The following is a 25,911-nucleotide window of genomic DNA, read 5'->3' on the forward strand; positions in this document are numbered from 1 at the left end:
TTCTGCCTGTTCAAATTGTTAATAAAATATAAAAAAAATTATATACTTAAAAAATTAATAATATTTAAAAAATCAATAAATAATGTTTGTTAAAACTTGACGTTAGGATTAGTCATTTTTTGCTGTTGAAACATAGATATTAGCGTTATTAAATGACAAAGTTAATAATTTTTTAAACTTATTTATATAAACAGCAACTAAAAAAAACAAATGATGTTTTAAAAATTGCTGATGATAAATTTAAGTAATTATTTAACAAATAGAATTCAATTGTTGATAATGATTATCGTAATTTTTAATTTATCACAAATGACAATTAAAAAATAAGCCAGTTATTGTATATTTTTTATAAAAAAAAAAATAAATTATTAACAAGTAAAATTTTGTATCAATAAAATTTATATTATTATTCGTAATAGATATTTATATTTATTTACAAACCTTCATCATACAAATAATGAAAAAAATAATAATATATATGAGATAAACATTATATTAAAAATAATATGTTTAATAATTAATAATAAACTCTAAAAAACGAATCAAACAACAAATTTATCAAATTTTTTCTTTTTGGAAGCTTTACATGATAGTTCTTTCCTTTTGTTTTTGTTTGCAATAATTTTTGATTTGTATTATTCTTGGCAAGATCATACTGCCAGTATTTTTTTTTTAATTTTAAATTTGACATTGCCCAAGAATATTTATTATTTTTCTATCTCAATCGTATGAGGATAATAATTGTTAACAATTATCAATGGCACTTGACACACTGGCACAATCAGTCAAATAATTTTTCTTTTTTTTTTTTTTTTCTTTTTCGTAATAATAATCCTAATTTTTTTTTTTTTTGTTACATTAAAAAGTATATCAATTTTTATTTTTTGTTTATAAATAAATTTTACATTTAAATTTGTATGCACAGGCATGTGTATCAGCCAAATTAATTTTATCACAGGCCCTGTTTTTTTTTTTTCCTTTTCAAACTAATTAAAAAACGCGATTATTTGAATTTAAAAAAAAAATAATAAATAAATAAACTTACAGTAAAAGCTGCAAGTTATTTTTAAAAAATTTAAATTTAGTTTTTTTTTCTTTCTATTATCATTATTCCTCAATGTCCTGCAAGAGCGAATATCAACCCAAAAAAACAAGATATTGAATAATTTATTTAATTTCAAATAGATCAAAAAAAAAGCCAAAAAAAAACAGTTCAATGTAAACTGAAAAAAAAAATTAAAAGAAAAAATGATAATAGGTTAATAATGTTATTTTTTTTATCAAGACCATTTTATCAAGAGTTAATAGACCAAAAATTAGTTTGAAATATTACTCTTCTTCGCCTTTTTGTGTTTTAATTTCAATTTAGCTGGATAAGTTGTAATAGTATCAATAATTATTAGCAGTGGGTTTTTAATACCATCATCTTTTAGACTTTCAGCTGGTTTTTGAGCTTCAACGTGAACTGCGTGATTTAAAATAAAACTGTAAAATAAAAATAATATTTTATTAATAATGTATAGCTGTTAACGATATTTCATCTGATGAAAAACTATTTGGTCAACTTACGTTTGATCAGGGCCTTTTTTTTCAATTTTTTCAGTTAAACCAGTCATGTAACATAACTCTGGTTTAATAATACTTCTTCTTCTTTAGTGCCACCTTGTGTTAATCGTTTTTTTGCACGATGAAGTAATAATGGTTGTTTAACATCTTTTATTGTTAAATTTCAATGAACTTTATAATATTCAGCTAGTGTTGTTGCTTTACCTTTACAATCAAATTCAAATAATGGATTTTTATCCCATACAATATCATCAATACGATATGTTTCATTGTTGTATCTTATCAAAACAGTAACACCAACAAGATCACGTGGATTACCACCACGACTTTCTTGCATTGTTAATTTAATAAGATCATAGACTGTATCTGTTCTCATGACTCTATGATTTGCATCAATGATTAATTTTAAACCACCTTCAACTTCTTTAATTTCTGTTATATAACCTGGCCATAATTCCATACGATGTTGTTGTATTTTATGTGCACATCTTGGATTAAAATTATTACGATTAATACGTACCATTTGTAAACAACGCATGACTTATCAAGTCAAACTTAGTTTTATTATATTTCAGTGGAGTCATGATCAAAATATCAAGAACCACGTGGTTCAAAAAATAATAATAACAAAAAAAATAATAACAAAATAAAAACCTTTCAGTGTGAAGTTAGCTGAAAAAAAGTGATTTTTTTAAATAGGATAATTTATTTATCATATATCTATTTTACGTTTTTTAAATTTATTCAAATTTTTTACACTCTATATGTAATTTGTAACACTCCGTTCACGTAAATCGTTATAGAGATTATTTAGTCATCAATAGCACCGTGAAAAGATCTCCAGCAGCGAGACTATTCCTTTTATCTTGAAAAAAAAAAAATAATAAAATAAACAATAATCCAAGAGTCGTTCAATAGATTTTGCTTCCGGGTTTTTCCTTTTTTTTTTTTTCGCTATTTCCAAATAAATCGAAAAAAAATAAAACATTTCTACCGACTAAAAGTTGTACATATTTTTTTTATTTAAAAAAAAAAAAAGCATAGAGTTTCAATTATTAGAAAATAATTGAATAAACTATTCTAAATAATTATTTTTTAGTTTAATTTATTTGAAATAAATAATATAATTGTTAATCAATATATTCATGATGAAAACTAGAGGATAAAATTAAATGTATATATATATTTCGATAAAATATGTATATGGAAATATTGGAGTTTGAAAATTTTCCATAATGGATGAAGTCAAAGAGGTTTAAAATCACGGAGGGGGTAGTTTAGCCTTAGGGTTAAATCAGAAGAGGAGGCACCATCGAGATGTTGAATGTGTATATACTTGTGATAAAGGGGGTTGAAGGGAAAAGAGTTTTAAGGGGCGTATAGTAAAGAGAATGTTGAAGCCATTACAGGGTACAAAGCTGCCACCAGATTGCCGACGTTATTCCGTGAGTTCCTCCTCGCTTCATTCGTATTCATGATTTAAATTCAATTGGCTTTTATCCTGGTATATCCCGCTGACTATACCAAGCTTATCTAGCCAAGAGAATACATACGCTTTTTTTTTTTTTTTAAATAAAATTTAAATATATGAAAATTTAAATATTATTCTTCTTTTTTTTTATTATGAAGAATATTGTATATTTTTTAGAAATATAGTCAAAATATCCTTGAAAATATTATTTTTATAAAAAATTAATTTTCAGCATAAATTAACATTAAGTTTTCATTATTTTAAAAATTATAATATTTTTATTTTCACCTCGAGCAATTGTTTATTGCAAAAAACAAGTATAAATTGTATTTTCAATATTTTGAATTTATAAAAATTTTCCTGAGAAAACCAATCGGTAATTTTTTTTTAAATTTCTAGAGCAATGAGATACTGACTCCAGCTAGTCTCAAAAAAATTCCCATCGTTGGCCAATCATTATTTATTCCAAAAAAAAATAAATACCAATTTTTAAAATTTTTTTTCCATCAATTTTTCAAACTAATACATGTCATATTATAAATATTTTTTTTTCATAAATTATAACAAAATTATAAATAAACAAATGACATTTTAATTAAATTAGATGTATAAAATTTCCTTTTTTTTTTTTTTTTTAATCACCATTGTACATGGAGCATAGAGAACTGTTTGATTTAATTATGTGTCATTAATTTTACGAATGTTTATATTTATTTACGTAAACATGACTCAATTTTCCATATAAAAAAATATATTACGATGGACATAAGTCTAGCCAAAGCCCATATGTATGTCTTCATCATGTTTGATATGGAACATGTTCCGTAAACATTATAAAACCTACGCTTCTTAATCAGCCCCTTATTAAAACACCCTCACCAATTTTTATTTTGCTGTTGTTATTTTTTTTTCTATTCATTTTCTTTATACACGTATATGTTTCTATTTGTAATCTATAATATTTTTTATATATTTGTTTATTAATTGTATCCATGATATTTTTTTCATCCATACATATGCGATACCAATCACGATTTCAACATGACCCCTTGATCTTTTATCTAAAAAAAAAATCAAATCTCAGATTTAAATCATTTGTAATATTTCGTGACACAACAAAATTCTATTGTCTATATACTTGGAATAGAAAAAAAAAAATTTTAAAAGACACTCAGAACAATTTGTAGACAAGAAAATGTTTTCTAAATCTTTCTAAAATATAAAGCATGTTTTAAAAACATGACAAATAAACTTTCACCTTAAATAAAAAAAAATTTACAATGCTTTTTAGAAAATATAGTCCAATGTTTTTCCAGAGCATGTTTTGTTCTTTAACAAAATAAAAAAGAAAAAAAACTATTTTCAAACAAAAAAAATGTACGTAACCTTCAATTGTGTGTAATTTAATAAAAATAATGCATGAAAAAGGTCAAATTATCTGCTTGAGATGTCAAAAATTGCGAGGTCAACATCTAGTTTTATTTTTTTTTTTTTGTCGTGAAACTAAACTATTTTACTACCTTAGTAGTTTAGTCACTCACTGAATTCAATTCTTGTCCTTGTTATACTTGTTACATATATAATAGTGTCAGCATATCTTTTTTGTATCTTTTTTTTTTCTATTGTTTGGATGATTTTCCGTGGGGCCCTCCTATCGTGATACTGAATAAACGGTCGTTACACTATATTGCAACGGTCTTACGTAAAACATGTGTATATCTTTAGTAAAATATATGTGTCATCAGGTCACGTATGTTTTTGCTCATGTTTTTAGCACAATGAAAGAAAAAATATTTGCTCTAGAGCTACAAGTATATTTTAAGCTATCTTTTTTTTTTCCTGCTTTGTTTGTCACCTCCTGGACATACAACTTGAAAATGACCTTTTTTTTTTAAGGTAAAAATTTTTTAGACACTTTGCAATTGTCGATATTTTGATTTAGGATATGTTTACTTGAAACAAAATACTTTGACGCGCCTATGTTACGCTTTTGAAGTTTCATCTTGATGAAATGCTTGTTTAAAAATATATTAAAAAAAAAGGGAGTATAATATGGACCCAAAATATATATGCTTTAGTTTATTTTCGTGCCCTTTTTTTAGTGTTCCTTTTTTTTTCTTTTTATTCATCTCGTCGGCATGTCGTAATGCCTGGTCCACCAGAATCGGGAAGCTACTGAAAATGAATGTGAGACCTTGGAGCTTGCAATAACAAAGCATCAAAGTTACCGAAAACCAAAAAAACAGAGCAAAAAAAATATATATCCTACCTATATATGTCTTGTTCATCTGAGTTACAAGGAAGTGTGACTTGGCACGCGCAATATCCTCGTTTTTTTTTTTTTTTAACTTTTAACATTTTTTTTCTTTTTTGTTCGATCGACATGGAAGTATTGGCGTTGACGAATCTCTTTAGGCCCCTGTTGTTGCAAGCATTTATATTGTGTGTTGGTTTTTTTTTTTTTCTTGTTTTTTTATTTTATTTTTACGAAAAAATACCGGAAGATATGTTAGCTCAGAGGGGTCACTCAGAGTTCGAGACCCCCAGTAAGGCAAATTGAACGCTGGAGGTCGTTTTTTTTTTTTTATTTTATACTTTTTTGCCTCACACTCAATGGGATTTCTTTTGACCAAATATTTTTTAGACTTTCATGGTCTGCCTCCTAAAGAACTTCCGACAACAACCTTAGACATTTCCTAATGACCATGATCATCGGCATTGAAGGCCATCAGGATATGTTTTTTTTTTTTTTTTATTTTTTCCTAAAAATACTTGTAACGCTCATTATCGCCTGGACCATATATTATTTTGTTTAAAAAAAAAAACATTTAGATTCTTTGAAAATTTTTTTTTAAGACATTATATGACAAATTTTACGTGCTTCAAGTAATATTATAATTGACTAATTATCTATAAAAAAAATTATTAAAATTAATTAATTATTGAAATAAGAATATCGTCGTTTGCAAAAAAAAAAAAAAAAACGTATTTTCAAGTTTTTTTCTTTTATAAAAATTCTCCTGAGAAAACGCAACGATAATTTTTTTTCAAATTTGTAGAGAATATAGAGACTAAGTCCAATGACTCTCAAAAAAATTTTCGTCATGGGCTGATGATTATTTTTTGCTAAATAATTAATAAACCCAATTTACAATTTTTTATCAAAATGACTTTTTTTTTTTTGATTATTCATAATTTAATTATTGAATTGGTATTATTTTTATATTAAATTCTAAAAACTTTATTTTTCTTTTAATTTATAATTTTCAAATTCAAAATTATTTTGCGCGCCATTAAAAAATAAAAAAAAAAAAAAAAAAAAAAAACAAGGTTCGCCATTTTGCACAACCCTACATTAATGCTGCGTAATAAATATCAGTGCTAGGTCACGAAAAAGGACGCTCTCAGTTTTGTCATTTCTATATAATTAATTGACAGAAATCAATTACCAAACTAATATATTTTGAAAGCCCAGCACAAGGACAATCATATTTTTAATAAATATCAATTGGATGGAGTGAAATAATTGATTATTTTTATCAATTTATCAGCTTTGATTTTACATTTTGGTCAGCAGCCGAAGCTGTTGGAGTATTTACACTTCCTTTATTATTATTTATTGTCATGTACGTATTATTATTATTTTATTATTAATTTAATTTATTCATTTTTATTATATTTAAACAAACTAACTAACAATAGTTTCAATTAATCAATTATACTGTTTTTTTTTTTTTTTTTTGTTAAAAAAAAGTGAGTATATCGGTGTGATTTTTTGTCACACACACACACACACACATGTAAACATCTTGAAAACAACACAATTTTTTGCTCATTATTTCAACCTGTGTGTCTCTTTGATCCAGCTTCTCTAAGAGTGTTTAAATTAATTATTTTTTTATATTCATAATTAATTCTAACAATTAATTATATTCTTATGATGATTGTCATTAATATCGATTGTTTTTTGATACACATTTGACTGCTTATCGAGTTTTTTTATTGACATTGTTGTCAAGTTTTGATTGTTGTTTATGTTAGTTGGTGAGGACAACATCATCACCCTTATTAATAACAAAACAATAATGACATATTTATTAACCAACAAATAGATCATATTAAATACAATTATGTTTATTTTATATTTACAAGAGAGCTTAAAAATATTTAGGCGAAAAAAAAAGGAAGGATCTTTTTTTTTTTTTGCAAAATCTTAAATACTGTGTCGTCCTTGACGTCATGTGCTTCAAAAGATCCCCTGGTATTTTTTATTCTTCTTTTACATTGTAACTAATAATGCAGACACTGCAACTGTGTAGCTTGTCTATTTTTTTTTCTGCATTTTTGACCCAAAATATTTCATCTCTCTTACACCAACTGTTAGCCATCGACTGGTGACCACGTAACTTTAGAGACCCCCAATTGTCACTAAACTCTAGACACAAAAAATGACAAGGACTCAAAAAATAAAAAAAAAAAATAAATACGATACGATGCACTTCAACAAACTTTCATATTTACAACATTGTTGGCGCCATTGAAAAGCTTCTCTTTTGGAATTTTTCGTCTTTTGTAAATTTTTTTTTTTTTTTCAATAAAATGACTCACTGCTCTAGGATTTCACAGAGTGTCCCTGAAATATGAAAACGAGGTCAAAAATTTACTGATCTACTTAGAAAAATATATTTTCTATTTAAATAACATACTCAATTTATTTAATGATATATTTTTAGCAGACAAAATTGGAATAAATATAGTGAGAAAAATGAGTGGAATATTACAGACATTGCGTTTTGCTGGCACAACAAAATATGCCACAAATATTTTGACCAATTATCAATTAATGGGTCACAGGACTTATTATCGCCATGAAGATACGATGTCGTTAAAAGGTTCGACAATGATTTATTATAAAGGGCGAAAAATTACCCAAGGTCTGATTATACTTTTTTTTACACCAAGCATTTACCTTCAGACCAAAATAAATCTTATTATTTATTTAAAATTATTTATTTAATAGGTAAAAATAAATCTACAAGTCTTATTATGAAAATGAGAGATGCCTCAAGAATTTTAATATCAAAATTATACAAAAAAAATGATGATGACGACGACGAAGTATTATCATCAAAACTTGGCAGTTTTATTGTTTCAATTGAGTCTAGTAAAATAGCATTGATCATAAAAAAAACTGAGAAAAAGTAAGTGGAATTTTCTATAAATAATTTTCAACTTTAATGCTTAACATTAAGTGACAAAGTTATGAAAACTACAACTTTTAATAAACTTGTAATAATAATTTTAGTTTTATATTGCCTGTTGCATTCAACACAACATTAAATGGAGTATCAATTAAACCACTCAGTAATAAAATTGCTGCTGAAGATAAAAGGACAATATCATTTAAAGTTGATCAGTTGAGTGTTGCAATTGATGGTTATAAATTGAAATTAAATGTCAATAATCGTGCTGAAACGTAAGTTATTAACGTTAAAATGATAACTATAGTTAGGCCTTTACATTATTAATAATATTATTTTTATATTACAGTTTTATTTTGAATCATGCACTTTATATTAATGCTGATAGTAAACCCAACGAAAGTCAGGTATATAATAGTATAAAACAATTACCACAAATAATCATAAAAGATATCACGACCTTCCCTGCTCTGCTCCAATTACGAGATGGAAAAGGAGGCAAGATGTAAGTTAAATATTACTCGATTATAAATTATATAATTAACAATTATCTATTACGAGTGACGAATAAATTAATTTTTTTTTATATATCTTCAATTAAATATTTTACATTATTACATTATTAATAATTTTATTATTACCATTATTACCTAGTGATCGAGTCTTCGATCCTCAAGAAGAATTTCCAACTTCACCAAATTTATATTCATTTGGAATAGAAGGCATGGAAGAAGATGAATTGTAAGTTGATTATTAATTAATTATTTGTATCAAAATGTTTTGTTTTTTAAAATTATTTAATTAATACTTTTATCCTTAAAAAAATGACCTATTATGAGTTTTGATTATTTATTATTTAGAAAAACTTATGATGATTCGGCAAAAATTAAACTAGAATATCCCATGAATATTTTTGTACAAGGTTTTTGTCAGGTGGTAAAAATACATGAGACTGGTGAATCGTAAGTTATATTTAATTTTTAATTGTCTTATTAAAATATTATTATTTATTATATCTCTGATATACTTTTAATGACCAATATTATTTTTATTTTACAGGTTTACTATTTACCATACAGTAGAGCTTCAAGCTCTAAAAGAAATTGGTGATAAAACCGTAAAAACTCAAAAATCAAAAATTGGTAAATTTGATATTTTACTTCTTTGTGGTGATTTATTACTGGAAAGAAGAAATCCTGAAGATGATAAGTAATTACAATATTAGTCAATAGTTTAAAATCTTTTTCTAATAAATTATTATAAAAATATACATCATTAATATTATTTTTTATTTTACAGATTACTTATAAAACAAGAACTCTGGATTCAATTGGATTTAGATGATGAAGAACCAGCTGTATATATATGTCCATTTATAAAAAGGGAAAATTTTCAAAAAGAATGATCATCCTTTGACATAAAGATGGTATCATCACAGTCAAGATAAATAATTATTATTCTTGTTATCAAATGTTTCAGTAATACATCTAATTCTTGTTTTTTTTTCATTCATTATGATTTATAATTAAAGTAATAAATATTATTCATATATTTATAAATATATAAATTCATTATTCAATATTTGCCTTTTTCATTGTAAATTAAAATGATTTGAAATAGGTTCAACATGTTGACTGATATTGACTTGAAGACTAAACTCACTCAAGAAGACTATAAAAAGTCAAAAAAACATAAAATATTTTATGTATAACACCTGTTAATACTCAATCAACAACAGTTATTATTATTTTAAAAATTAATTCAACTAATTTAAAATAATGTTTATTATTTAACTCATTTTTAAATTTATTTGACGATGCATTTGAAAAAAAGATGGTTCAGTGAAATTAATAATCTTTGGCCTGGTAAATCTGTGTCTCTTGAAGTTACTGATCTTCTTCATTGTGAAAAATCTAAAAATCTAATCTTGTTCATGGTACTTTTTCATAACTTACAACACGGCCAATATATCATACCAGGTTCTTGTTCTTCATCATGATCTCTGCATTCAACATATTCTAAAATTATAATTTAAAAAAAATTAATGATGATTACAATCATTATTATTTTTTTTACTTACCAATAAATGGCCTAAACTTTCTTAAAAAACGACGAATCGTCACGAGAATTATCAATGTTACAGGTAAACCGACAAATAAAAATAGATAAATCCTTGGTACTGCATTATCATCCATGATGAATTAATTAATTCAATTTTAATATAATATTTTATTCAATGTTTATCACAACGCCAACAATTATACACCAAAAAATGACTAATGCTCACGTGGCTATAATGTCAAGTTCTCACAAACAATGACACACCTCAGTTTGAGTAAGTATTAGAATTTAGACATGGCCTAGCACAAATTTTTGAAACTATAGTAAAGAGAGAGGGAAAGAGAAAATAAAAGTTCCATGTTATCTATACGTCATTTGATAAAGACTAGAAGGATTCTATAATTTTTTAATGATCTTGCTCGTATTTACTATCATGTTTTTTTAGATTATAATATATGTAAAATAATTATTAAAAATATTATTTTTTTAAATAAGTACATACTTATATTATTAATAATATATTTTTATCATTATTTGTATGATGAAAGTTTATAAATAAATATAAATATTTATTACAAATAATAATAGAAATTTTATTGATACAAAATTTTACTTGTTAATAATTTATTTTTTTTTTATAAAAAATATACAATAATTGGTTTATTTTTTATTGTCATTTATTTGTGATAAATTAACAAATAAAATAATCATTATCAACAATTGAATTCTATATTTTTTTAATAATTACTTAAATTTATCATCAGAAATTTTTAAAACATCAGTTTTTTTTAGATGCCGTTTTAAATAAGTTTAAAAAATTATTAACACTATAATTTATTGATATTATTTATGTGAAATGTAGTTATTACTTTAGTTAAAAATATTTTTTATTAACAACATGAACAGGCAGCATTCATGCGTTCTCCGCAACCACTGCAATCACCACATGTATCATGGCAGCATGAGCAGCTATCGAAACAGCTGGTAGAACAAAAACAACAATATACTCCATCAGGATCTAAAATTATGAAATTAAAAAAAAATAAATTATAATGCTCTGGACAGCATTGATGATGCTCCATCATTATTGTTTGTCGATAAATATATATATTGTTATTATTATTTTTTTTTTTACTCACTGTCGGTTGATTTTTTCAAATCCATGTAAGTGCACCATCCAAAAAGAACAAATATAAAAGATGTAAAGATACAAATTAGTATTGTCGCTATTAATTCATTATTTGTATCCATTTTATTCAAGGGAAACGATGACAACAGCTTTCAACGTGTTTCGTCAGAATATGGCAACTAACGCTGACAAAAAGTTCTCAACGAACTCAAGGCAGCTGAGACAGAACTGTTCTCCAAATTAGTTCCCGGGGCATAATGTATTCGAGTTAGTTCCTATCGCCCCTCTTTCTAATATACCCTTATTTTAAATTTAAGCACCTCCTCCCTTAACATTTCCATGAGGTTTTAATTTTTTTACTTTTTTTTTTCTAATTTTTTTCAACGATATAAAATTTCCTTTGAAGATATCAGGCAAACAGGTAAAAGAAGAGGTGAACTAAAAATTACATAAAATACCTCTGCCTGTTCTATGATCCTGTGAAAGAATTATTTTGCTATCTAATTATTTGTTATATTAATTTTAAATTTATATAACAATTAAATATTTAAAGTTAAATAATTGCCTTTAAAAAAATAATAATTTGTATGATTTATAAATATATTGATGTTTTAAATGTTATTATTTTTTCAAGAAGATAATTTTTTTTTATATTTTATTAACAACATGAAGAGGCAGCATCTATGCCATCTACACAAACACTGCATAATTCACATGTAACAATAAAGCATTGACAGCAGCCTTTAAAATCGTTAATAAGACAAGAACAACAATCTGCTTCATCAGGATCTAAAATTATAAATTTAATAATAATAGTAAAACATTGTAATGTTCTTAACAGCATCGATGATGCTCAATCATTATTTTTTGTCGATAAATACATATATATTGTTGTTATTATATTATTTTGTTTTACTCACTGTTGGTTGATCTATCCCTATCCATAAAATGCAAACAAATGGCAAGAAGAACAGTTAAAACAAATGCAAAGGTACCATCAAGTATTATACCGCTACTAATTCATTATTTACATCCATTTTATTTTAAACGATTTAAACAATAATGTTTTAACAATGTTGAATAAATAAAAAAAAAAAAAAATAGATTACAAATATTAAATATATTTATCAACAATAGAGTACCAAGAGCTGTTCCACTTGTTTAGCCATATTTTCCAAACAATCTCTGACCATTTTTGATCATGCCTATAAACAATAATATTTCAATAATTATCAGCTACGAAAATTGACCAATCTTAAATATTTATTAAATAATTATAATTTCGTTCACTAATATTTATGTGAAAAATTATTAATTTTATTATTATTAACTTTATTTTTGCTATTGAATTAATTACTTAAATTTATTATTGCAGCAATTTTTTTTTAAAACATGAGTTTCTTTTAATTATTACAAATTTATTAAGCTTTAAAAAAATATTTATTAAATAGATTTTATTCTGTTAACATATTTAAAATTTTTATATTTTTAGTTAAAAATTTTACTGCTTTTATAACGTTATATAAATAAATAAATAAATAGATAGTGATGAATCATCAGTTTTATGGATTTAATAATGACCATATAATTTCAGCTTAAAAAATTATTAACTCTGTAATTTATTGACATTATTTTTGTGGAGTATAGTTATTAATTTAGATAAAAATATTGTTGTTGTAATATCAAGATTCAAGATGGACGTAGTAGACACGTGCCACGTTCCAGGTATGTTTAATCAGGTAAACAAAAAAAATTATATCTTGTATATCCTTTGCATTCTTTTCTTTCAACAGGTTCACCAAACGAACAAAATATCATAGGAGGTTCCATCTCTTCATCATCATCTCCGTATTCTACATATTCTGGAATTATAATTTACAAAAAAAATTACTGATGATGACATTGATTATTATTTTTTTTTTTACTCACCAATAAATGGTTTAAACTGTTTTAAGAAACAACGACACAATACGAGAACTATCACTGTTGCAGGTAAACCGACAAATAAATATAGATAAATCCTTGATACTGAACTATCATCCATGATGAATTATTATTTAATTTCAATATAATATGTAATTTAATGTTAATCACAACGCCAACAATTATATTTTAATAGCAAGAAATGACTAATGACTCAGTGGCCAGTGCTCACGTCAACTGTCAAGCGATCAAGACAGATCAAGAACAAACTTTAGTTTTCTGAGCTAGAGCTTAGACCAGTCTACACTAGTGTAGACACTAGTGTTAGAATTTAAACATGGCGTCATGGCCCAGCACAAATTTTTAGAACTATAGTAAAAAGAAATAAGTATACGTCATTTGATAAAGACTAGAAATATAGTAGAATTTTATTTTTTTCTAATCATCTTGCTCATATTTACTATCATGTTTTTCGGATTATAATGTAAAATATATGTAAAATAATTATTAAAAATATTATTTTCGTAAATATATATATTATTATTAATATTTTTTTCATTATTTGTATGATGAAAGTTTGTAAATAAATATAAATATCTATTACGAATAATAATAGAAATTTTATTGATACATAATTTTACTTGTTAATAATTTATTTTTTTTTTATAAAATAAATATACAGTAATTGATTCATTTTTTATTGTCATTTATTTGTGATAAATTAACAATTACGATAATCATTATCAACAATTGAATTATATTTTTTAAATAATTACTTGAATTTATTATCAGCAATTTTTAAAACATCAGTTTTTTTTTTAGTTGCTGTTTTAAATAAGTTTAAAAAATTATTGACTCTGTAATTTATTGATATTATTTTTGTGGAATGTAGTCATTACTTTAGTTAAAAATATTTAGTAAAATACAAACAAAATGCAAGAAGAACAGTTAAAACAAATGCAAAGGTACCAATAAGTATTATCGCTACTAATTCATTATTTACATCCATTTTATTTTAAACGATGACAATAGCTTTTAACGTATCCTTCGTCAGAATATGGCAACATTGCAACTACGTACATAACTGAGACCCAATTGTTCAGAACTGGTTCCAATACAAATTCAAGAAGTCTAGAGAAACCATCTTGTACGAATTATAGCAAATATAGTTCCCGGGGTGTTACTAAATATTGTATTATAAAATCGGTTCCCATCGCTCCTTTTTCTTATACACCCCTATTTTAATTTTGCGAGTTCTCTCTTCCTTAACATTGCCGCGATACGAGGTGAGCGCATGAAGACTAAAAACCTCTAGTCAGCTTCTTGGGTGAGCGTTAAAATTAATAAAAAAAAAAAAATTATCGAATATATGATAAGAACTGATAGGAAGCATTTTTAGACTCTTAGTATAGAGATTTACTGAAATAAAAAAAATAAAAAAAAACGTCCATTAGACTATTCATAATTAATAATTTATCATTTTTATTATTTTATTATTTTTAGGTTTATTTAACATTAAAATATACCTACACATTTAATCATTTACAGAAATTTTATTTTTTAAATAATACATTTTATTTTTGTATGAATTTAATTTTTAAATAATAATTGTATATTTATTGAATTGACAATAATATTTTAATTGTTTTATATTAATGATCAAGTAATTGGTCTTTAAAAATTATTATCAAGATCATTTTGTTGCTATTTTTTTTAAATAAAAATATTTTTTGTTATACTAATATTCACAATAGACCAGTGGAGCTATAAAAATTTTACATTTTAATTTTTTAAATTCATATAACATTTAAATATGTATTTAAAGTTAAATAATTGTTTTTAAAAAATAATATCGTTCATAATTTATTGATGTTTTAAATGTTATTTTTTTTTAAATTAGTCCTACCACCATTACTACTTCATCAATTGCACCCATTTTATTCAATGTAAACGATATGACAACAGCTTTTAACGTGCTTCGTCAGAATATGGTAATTGGTAACTAACGCTGACAAAAATTTCTCAACGAACTCAAGACGGCTGATACTGAACTGCCCCCTACCAAAATACACGTAGTGCTATACCCCTGCTGAACTGGCTGTTATGAGTTGAGCACTAAAATTTAAAAAAAAAAAAAATCTATTGTCCTCAATCTACAAAAAAAAAAAAAAAAATCCATCAAATATATGATAAGAGCCAAGTTGATATAGCCAAAGGTGATGACTCACTGAAATAAAAAAAAATTTTTAAAAAAAGTCCATTAGACTATCCATAACTAATAACTTATCGCATTTTTATAATTTTAATATTTTTAGATTAATAGATTTATTTAACATTAAAATATATTCATTTATAATCATTTACAGAAATGTTTTTTTTTTTTTAAATAATACATTTTATTTTTGTACAATAAGCAATGTTTGAATTTAATTTTTTTAAAAATTGTATATTTATTAAATTGACAATAATATTTTTATTGTTTTAATTTACAATGATACAGATAATTTTAATTGTATTATTAATGAATAAGTAATTGATCTTTGAAAAATTATTATTACGGTTATTTATCAATATTTTTTTTTTGATTAAAAATTATTTTTCTATAATCGAAGTGAAGACGATGCACAAAACAATGGAATTTTAGAAACCTCCACCACAATCTCCACCTCCACCACAATCTCCACCTCCACCGCAATCTCCAACACCAAAGTCTCCACCTCCTCCATAATATCCACCACCATAGTTTCCACCACTAAAGACTACAGCAGTACCAGCAACACTGCTTAACTGTCCACCACCAGATCCAGAGCGACCAGAACCTGAAATTATATTTGAAAAAAAAAAATTAAATAAGAAAACTAATTATAATACTTTAAACAACATAAATCATTATTATTTTTTTAATAAATATATTTATTAATAATTTTTTTGTTGACTCACTATTGGTTTCGCTCGAGCACAATGAAGAGCACATATATAAAACAGCGACTATAATACATATACCAATAAGTATGAATATAATTTCACAATCCATGATGAATTATTATTTTTTTTTAACAAAATATTTAATTCAATGTAGACGATGTCAACAGTTCTGTGTCTCAACAGCTTCTAACGTGGTTCAAATAAATATATCGTAGCTATATAATGCTGACCATAGTATAGAAATATACAGGTATGTCCATGCCATAGTCCATAGGCATACTTTCTAATAGACAATAGAAAAACATTTTCTATCCCGTAGATTTTTCCTGTTTTTCTGTGTGCCTTAAAATCCCAATAACTAAACTTTTAAGAATTCATGACAAAGTTAACCAACCATCAAATTAAATCCCAGGTGAATCATTAAATAAAAGAAAGAAAAGAAAACAAAATACAAAATAAATTTTTATATTTATTGATAATCCAGCATTCATACAATCTATCAACATCTGGACAACACATTTATTCAACTTTAAACAACAAAAAAAAGCTTAAAGTTTCAGAGCTTTTTAAAATTTCTAATTTATTTCCAAGAAAATCATCAACACCAAGAAAATCTATTATCATTTTTTTTTTTTTTTATTCAATCAATTTAAAAATACAAAACAATTTATTATACAAAAAAATTTATATATATCTAATAAATCCATATATCAATAAAAAGCACTTGATTGATCTAGACTGATAGTTTCATAGCGTGGATCAATAAATGCTGAATTAATATTATCATGTGAACAAACATATGGATGAAAACGTGACTGAACAATTGAATTATGTTGTTGAATATTTAGTTTTTCATTAAAGGAAGTATTACTTGTTTTCCTTTATCAGCTGCATCTATTTTATTTAATGTAATAATATGACAACAGCTTTTAACGTGCTTCGTTTAAGAATATAGTATAACTAACGCTGACGAAAATTTTTCAATAAACTCTAGACGACTGATACCGAATTGGTTGCTCTGAATTGAAAAAAAATCTATTGTCCTAAACTCACAAATAAAAAAATTCATCAAATATATGATAAGAGCTAAATCGTGATTCACCGAAATGAAAAAAATAAAACAAAATGTTCATTACACTATATTTATGACTAATATAATTTATCATTTTTATTATTTTTAATTTTATTTAATATTAAAATATATTCATTTAATACATTTTATTTTTGTACAATAAGAAATGTTTGAATTTATTTTTTAGATAAATTGTAATAATATTTTTATTAATTTTAATTGTTTTATTAATGAATAAGTAATTGGTTATTGAAAATTATTATCACGATTATTTAAAGCCATAAAAATTTTATATTTTAATTTTTAAATTTTCAAAGTTAAATAATTACCTTTGAGAAATAATCATTTTTATGATTTATTTATGTTTTGATCGTTATTTTTTTTTTAAGTATATAATTTATTTTTCATATTTTATTAACAGTAACATGAACAGTCAGCAACTACCGCTATCTCCGCAACCACTGCAATCTCTGCTATTAACGCAGCATTCTGCCAATGATTCGCAACAGCAGATAATACAATAACCATAACTATCAAGATCTGAAAATAATGAATTTAAACAAAAATAAAAAATTATAATGCTCTGAACCACCTTGATGATGCTTGATCATTATTCTTTATATCGATAAATATATATTGTTATTATTATTTGGTTTTACTCACTGATGGTTGATGTTTCTGTATCCATGCAAGCACACAATACACTAAGTGCAATAACTAAAAAGAATATAAAGACACAAAAGAGTATTACTAGTATTCCTTCATCAGCTGGATCCATTTTATTTAATGTAACAATATTATGACAACAGCTTTTAACGTGCTTCGTATAAGAGTATAGTATAACTATAACGCTGACGAAAATTTTTCAATAAACTCCAGACGGCTGATACCGAACTGGTTGCTCTAAATTCAGCATTAAAAATCTATTGTCCTAAACTCACACATAAAAAAATTCATCAGATATATGATAAGAGCTAAGTCGTGATTCACCGAAATGAAAAAAATAAAAAAAAAAAATATTCATTACACTATTTATGACTAATAATTTATCATTTGTATTATTTTATTATTTTTAATTTTAGTTAAAATTAAAATATATTTATTTATAATCATTTACGGAAATTTTCTTTTTTAAATAATACATTTTATTTTCGTTTGAATTTAATTTTTAAATAAATTGTATATATTTATTAAATTGACAATTTCAATTCTTTTATTAATGAATAGGTAATTGGTTTTTGAAAATTATTATAACGGTTATTTAAAGCTATAAAAATTTTATATTTTAATTTTTAAATTTTCAAAGTTAAATAATTACCTTTAAAAAATAATAATTTTTATGATTTATTGATGTTTTGAATGTTATTATTTTTTTAAGTATATAATTTATTTTTTATATTTTATTAACAACATGAAAAGTCAGCAACTACCGCAATTTCTGCAACCAATGCAATCTCTGCCATCATTGCAATCATTCAATTTTTCGCAACAGTTGATAATCCAATTTTTACAACAATCAGGATCTAAAAATAATGAATTTAAACAAAAGTAAAAAATTAAAATGCTTTCTGGTTTTACTCACGGATGATTAATCTAGCTAGACTCACGCAAGCACACAATAAACTAAGTGCAATAATTAAAAGAAATATTAAGATACAAAAGAGTATTACTAGTTTTCCATAATCAACTGCATCCATTTTATCTAATGTAACAATATTATGAGAACAGCTTTTAACGTGCTTCGTATACGAATATATAGTATAACTATAACGCTGACAAAAATTTTTCAATAAACTCCAGACGGCTGATACCGAACTGGTTGCTCTGAATTGAGCATTAAAATTTATAAAAAAAAAAAAATATATTGTCCTAAACTCACAAATAAAAAAATTCATCAAATATATAATATGATAAGAGCTAAGTCGTGATTCGCCGAAATGAAAACAAAAATAAAAAAAAAAAAATGTTCATTACACTATTTATGACTAATTATTTATCATTTTTATTATTTTTAATTTTATTTAATATTAAAATATATTCATTTAATTATTTACAGAAATTTCCTTTTTTAAATAACACATTTTATTTTTGTACAATAAGAAATGTTTGAATTTAATTTTTTTTTAAATTGTATATTTATTAAATTGACAATAATATTTTTATTGTTTTGATAATGATATAGATAATTTTAATTGTTTTATTAATGAATAAGTAATTGATCTTCGAAAAATTATTATTACGGTTATTTGTTGATATTTTTTTTAACTAAAAATTATTTTTCTATATTATAATAATGTGGCATAAAACAATGGAATTTTAGCAATCTCCACGGCAATATCCAAATTCAGCCCCGTGGCACTCCCATGGTGAGGGACGTGACTTATCGTCCATTCTGGTTTCCATGACCATCCGTAGTCATTTTTATTCTTTGACTAGTTTCGTCTAGTTTTGCCAAATTCAAAATAATGGACTTAGAAAAAAAAATGAAATTTTACAAAAAAAAAACTAAGTCCCTTAAAAAATAAAAAAACTTAGATATCTACATTATTCTACTTAGCTGTAATTGTAGCCACACAATCAATATCTACATCATTTTACCAGCAAAATTTTTTCCTCAGCTACATTTTTTACTTAGCTAGATTTTTTACTGAGCTTCAATTATAGCCAAACACACAATATTTACATAATTTTACCATCAGCTTAAGTTTTCCCTTAGCCAGATTTTTTACTTAGTTTTAGTTATAGCCAAACACACAATATCTGCATAATTTTACCAGCTTAATTTTTTCCTTAGCCACATCTTTTCCTTAGCTAGATTTTGGACTTAGCTAGATTTTTTACTTAGCGTCAATTATAGCCAGACACACAATATCTACATAATTTTACCAGCTTAGTTTTTCCCTTAGCTATATTTTTTAAAAACTTTTCACGAAAAAAAACTAAGTCCCGTATTTTGAAACTTGGCAAAACTAGCCAAAACAAGATGAAGGCAATGGGAAATACGGATAGTAGAAAGGCTAATAATCCACGATGAGCCGCCATGGGGGGCACTACGGGGTGCCACGGGGCTGAATTTGGGTACAGCCATCTCCACCTCCACCACAATCTCCACCTCCACCGCAATCTCCACTACCATAGTCTCCACCTCCTCCACAATCTCCACCACCATAGTTCATACCACCAGAGTGTCTACCCATCAAATATCCACCACCAGCAACTACAGCAACACCGGTAAGACTGCTTAACTTTCCACCACTATAGGCTACACGACCACCATCATCACGACCAGATCCAGAGCGACCATGAGAACCTGAAATTATATTTAAAAAAAAAAAATTAAATAAGAAAATTAATTATAATACTTGAAACAACATAAATGATTATTATTTTTCAATAAATATATTTATTTATAATTTTTTTGTTAACTCACTATTGGTTTGGCTCAAACACAATGAAGAGCACACGTAGAAAATAGCGACTACAATACATATACCGGTAAGTATCAATATAATTTCACAATCCATGATGAATTATTATTTTTTTTTAACAAAATATTTAATTCAAAGTAGACGATGTCAACAATTCTGTGTCTCAACAGCTTCTAACGTGATTCATATAAATATATCGTAATTAACTTATGTTGACCATAGTATAGAATTATACAGGTATGTCCATGCTATAATCCATGCCATTTCTAATAGCCATAGAAAAAAAATTTCTATCCCGTAGGTTATTCTGTGTGCCTTAAAATCCCAATGACTATAAGCTTTTAAAAATTCATGACAAAGTTTACCAACCATCAAATTAAATCCCAGGTGAATCATTAAATAAAAGAAACAAAAAAAAAAAAAACAAAATACAAAGTAAATTTTTATATTTTTAGATAATCCAGCATTCATACAATCTATCAACATCTGGACAACACATTTATTCAACTTTAAACAACAAAAAAAAGCTTAAAGCTTCAGAGCTTTTTAAAATTTCTAATTTATTTCCAAGAAAATCTATTATCATTTTTTTTTTTTTATTCAATCAATTTAAAAATACAAAACAATTTATTATACAAAAAAATTTATATATATCTAATAAATCCATATATCAATAAAAAGCACTTGATTGATCTGGACTGATAGTTTCATAGCGTGGATCAATAAATGCTGAATTGATATTATCATGTGTGTAAACATATGGATGAAAACGTGACTGAACAATTGAATTATGTTGTTGAATATTTAGTTTTTTATAATCGTAATTATTATTTGGTGATAAATATGACATTGAAGGTACTCCTGAGTAATTATTTAAATGATGATCAAACAACATTCCTGAATGAAGACCTGGTGCAATTGATTCTGCACTTGGTAACAATTGATAATCTTGAATTTTTCTATTTTCCATTGATATTTTATATGGCTCTGGTAGAAATGTATTAAAACCAATAATTAAATCAGGATGATTATTAAATAGCCAACTTATTTTATCACGTAAACATTCAAATGTTATTTTTTTAAATTTATATAGCTTCATTGAATCAATAAATTCATTGTATATTTGTGGATTATTATATTTAAATGTTGTTTCAATACTTCTAATATATGAAAGTGCAAGATTGTCATTAATTTGTTTTGTTATTAGTTGATCAAGTAATTCAGATTCCAAATCTGATATTGGTGCTGGTGGTGGTGGTGTCATTGGCATTATTGGAAAAGGTATTCCTGGTGTTGGTCTCAGTGGTGTTGGTTTTTTTAACTCAACAACATCAGGCTTTAAAAAAAAAAAAAACAAAATATTATTAATAAATTTTTATACATTATCTTTGTCAATTTTTCTAAATATTAATAAAATTTTAATTGAGATATTTATTTTAACGATATGAGCAATCATTTTTTGTATCCAAAAAAAAAATATATTTATAATTCAATATTTAAACAATGATAAAAATATGTAAAATTCATTTTTTATTTTTTAAATATATAACGAATATCTTTATACTTATTGTTGATGTAAATATTTTTATTTCTTATCGTTTTTTTTTTTTTCTTAAATTTTATATTTATTTATTTATGTAATTAGTCTGATATTATTTCTAGAATATTAACTTGTAAAAAAAAAAAGAAAAAAAGAGTTTAAAAATATTTAGTTTAATAAAGACAGTTAACGTTATTTTTATATTGTTATTTTAAATAATAAATTTTACCTGTAAATAAGTTGATAGCTCCATATAATTATCCATTTTAATTTTATTTAATGTTTTTTGCTTTTTATGACAGCTGTAAAATGATATAGATAAAATAGTTTGTCTTTTAACGTCAGCAAAAAACACGTGGTCTATCACTGATTTGTCGAAACTGAGTGAAACAATAATTTGTAAATTCAGTTGACTACACACAAACAACACTCTTCTCTTTTATATTTTTATTTTATAATAAATAACAGTCAACTATTCGGCACTGTTCTATTTGTGTATTTTAGCCAAAAACCATCTTATCTTAATTTGGGTAATTAACAAATATACATCTATATACACATGTATTTTTATATATAAATCATAAACAAACTGAAGACAAAAAAAAAAACTTAGAAAATAATAAACACATAATTGCGTGTGTGAGTGTGTGGTATTTTTTTTTTTTCAAGAATTTACATGTGCTGCATTCTCACGTTTGTTTTTTTTTTTTTTTTAAACTTGTATTTTTCAAAAATAAATTAAATGCAATTTTATTTTTTTTTTTTTTTAAATAATTAAATAAGCTATTTTAATAAATAATTTAATTAATTTTTATAAATTTTATATACTGAGTTAGATGTTTACTTGTACTGAAAAATTTAGTGACTAAAAAAAAATTTAGTGACTCGAGAGATGAATCTCTCATATCGAACGGAACTAACTATATCAGCCAAAATGAATCGTTAATTTTACTAAAAGATTAGATTATTTTTATCACTTTTATGAAATAGAATATATTTTTTTTTTTACATATTCATATGTACCAAATGAATTTTATTAAAAATGATTCATAGTAATATTAAAAAATTATTTTATTCATCAAAATCATAAGATTAAAATAATCTTGTGTTTTAAACGATTTCTTTATGAATAAAAAAAAATATATATTAAATAATTTATAATGTTATTATTGTTTTTTATAATTTAAATAATTTTTAAAGTGAAGAAAGAAGAGTAGTTTCTTCAGGAGAGTGAGGCTGGTTTCTTCGACATAGCCAGCGACAACAAACAACATCCAGACATACTCCAAACCAATAAAGAAATAAAGAATACAGGATTATGAATGGTAACAATAGGTACCCAAGGCATTCATAATCACCTAAAATTATAAATTTAAAAAAAGTATAAAGTTAGAGAATAATATTTCTATAAACGAATTATTATTTGATTAATCGTTGATAAATATATTATGTTATTATTAGGATTCTTACTCACCCTGATCTTTATTAGACAAGCAATGATACCAGAAAAAAATATAACCACCATAGCCGAAGAATAAACAAAAGTATAATTACGACGACACATGACAATAATATCAATCCCATAATATTAGCAAACTCCATGATTAGTTATATTATTTAATTTAACAATAAAATATTTGATTCAATACAGAAAAAGCCACACCAGCTTTTTGTCTTTCAATTATCACTAGATGTAATTTTATACATACACAGAGTAATTACATTAATTCAAGATAAATTTCCTTCAATTGAACGAGATAAACTGTCGGACAAAACAAATTGTTAATTCAACAAAAAGAATTAATAATTTGTTATCATTTTTCTAGAAGAGGATATTTTTTTTTTAAATTTATTTTTTATATATTCTGATTTATATATACATGTGACAAATGAATTTTCCTGAAAATTTTTAAAATAATATTTTAATACATGATAAAAATATCAATACATATTATTTTCTTTGTCTGATGGAATTAATAATTGTCAGGTTAACAAGTTGATTTTTTTTACTGTGGTATTTTTAAAATGTTTTATTATTGTTTTTTAATTTAAATAATTTTTAAAGTGAAGAAAGAAGAGTAGTTTCTTGAGGAGAGTGAGGCTGGTTTTTTCGACATAGCCAGCGACAACAAACAACATCTAGACATACTCCAAACCAATAAAGAAATAAAGAATACAGGATTATGAATGGTAACAATAGGTACCCAAGGCATTCATAATCACCTAAAATTATAAATTTAAAAAAAGTATAAAGTTAGAGAATAATTTTTCTATAAACGGATTATTATTTGATTAATCGTTGATAAATATATTATGTTATTATTAGGATTCTTACTCACCCTGATCTTTATTAGACAAGCAATGATACCAGAAAAAAATATAACCACCATAGCCTAATAGAACAAGAAACAAAAGTATAATTACGAAGACAAATATCAATAATATCCATTCCATAATACTAATCAACTCCATGGTTAATTATATTATTCAATTTAACAATAAAATATTAGCTTCAATACAGAAAAAGCCACACCAGCTTTTTGTCTTTCAACAATCACTGGGTGTTATTTTATATACATATATACAGAGTAAATAAATTAATTTAAGATGAATTTCCTTTAACTGAACTTCTAAAAGAGGATATTTTTTTTAAATTTATGATTCATATGTATGTGACAAATAAAATTTTCCCAAAAATTATTAATCATAATATTAAAAAATAACTATTTCATTTATTTATTTAAACTATATAAATTTTTAAAATAATATTTTAATACATCAATAATGAAATAATTGTCATGTTTAAATAATTATTTATCAATAAAAAAAAACATAAATAAAATAATTTGAATGATCATAAATTTTATTTATGTAATTTAAATCATATACTAACAAATTTATTTTTCAAAAAAATTGTTTATTAAACATTGTAAAATATTTTTAATATTTTTGTTGTATTTTATACAAGTGTAGTTGTTCCACGAGGTCCATTATCAACGGTTCCCATGAGAGCTGAACGACCTTGATTATTATGAAAAAAATTATCAAAATAATAAATATCCATATGAATTATTTATTTTTTAGATTGTATTTACTAACCATCTAATGATGAAGTGGTAAATTCTCCTCTGTGAAAAGTGCCAGTAATTGAATCCACGTCATATTCATTTGTACAAAATTGTTTATACATTAACTTCGCCAATAATACACACAATCCAATTATAAACACCATCAAAGTTATCAATAAAATTGACCTAATCTCGTCTGACATTTTGAGATTTTTTTTCTCACAAATTAATATACTTGTATATTGTTTTTTAAAATTAAAAAAAATCAACTGATTTAAAAATTCACGAGAATTATATATCGACAGATATTTTTTCTTAATTATAAATGATATTGAAGCTTTTTTATTTCTTCATCAAGCCAACATGATCATTAATTAATCAGCTGATTTTTTATTTTTCTACATCGCATTAAATTGTTATTAGTTTTTTTTAGAATTTTATCAAACAATTTGAAGAAATAGATGTAAAAAATCCATCAACATCTAGCCGATCACCTGACTCGAGCAGTTTTTTTTATTTATATAATA

The 25,911-nt window shown here is 24.5% G+C and overlaps 2 protein-coding genes across 2 annotated transcripts; both read right to left on the bottom strand.

Annotated features, from left to right (window-relative positions):
• Positions 1-1,316: 1,316 nt before the first annotated feature.
• Positions 1,317-2,104, bottom strand: LOC122850658 (piwi-like protein 2). The gene is given in 3 exon segments (XM_044149790.1): positions 1,317-1,485; positions 1,570-1,633; positions 1,636-2,104. Coding segments are annotated over 3 exon segments (702 nt in total).
• Positions 2,105-15,991: 13,887 nt separating this feature from the next.
• Positions 15,992-22,581, bottom strand: LOC122850659 (heterogeneous nuclear ribonucleoprotein A3 homolog 1-like). The gene is made up of 7 exons (XM_044149791.1): positions 22,546-22,581; positions 21,935-22,112; positions 21,461-21,763; positions 20,431-20,658; positions 18,012-18,065; positions 17,793-17,888; positions 15,992-16,170 (listed from the first exon to the last, which is right to left on the bottom strand). The coding sequence occupies exons 1-7, from the start codon at positions 22,579-22,581 to the stop codon at positions 15,992-15,994; spliced, it is 1,074 nt and encodes a 357-aa protein (XP_044005726.1).
• Positions 22,582-25,911: the final 3,330 nt, after the last annotated feature.

This window comes from Aphidius gifuensis, linkage group LG2 (genome assembly GCF_014905175.1).
Source record: "Aphidius gifuensis isolate YNYX2018 linkage group LG2, ASM1490517v1, whole genome shotgun sequence".
NCBI classification, from domain to species: domain Eukaryota; kingdom Metazoa; phylum Arthropoda; class Insecta; order Hymenoptera; family Braconidae; genus Aphidius; species Aphidius gifuensis.

Bases quoted from the DNA above. Each gene is read 5' to 3' on its own strand.
- LOC122850659 (XM_044149791.1), bottom strand. From the start codon at position 22,581: ATGGATAATTATATGGAGCTATCAACTTATTTACAG. The intron at 21,764-21,934 runs GTATTGAAACAA...CATTTCTACCAG, and splicing joins TGCACTTTCATATATTAGAA to AGCCATATAAAATATCAATG. The intron at 17,889-18,011 runs GTGAGTAAAACC...CATTATTTTCAG, and splicing joins TACAGAAACATCAACCATCA to ATCTTGATAGTTATGGTTAT.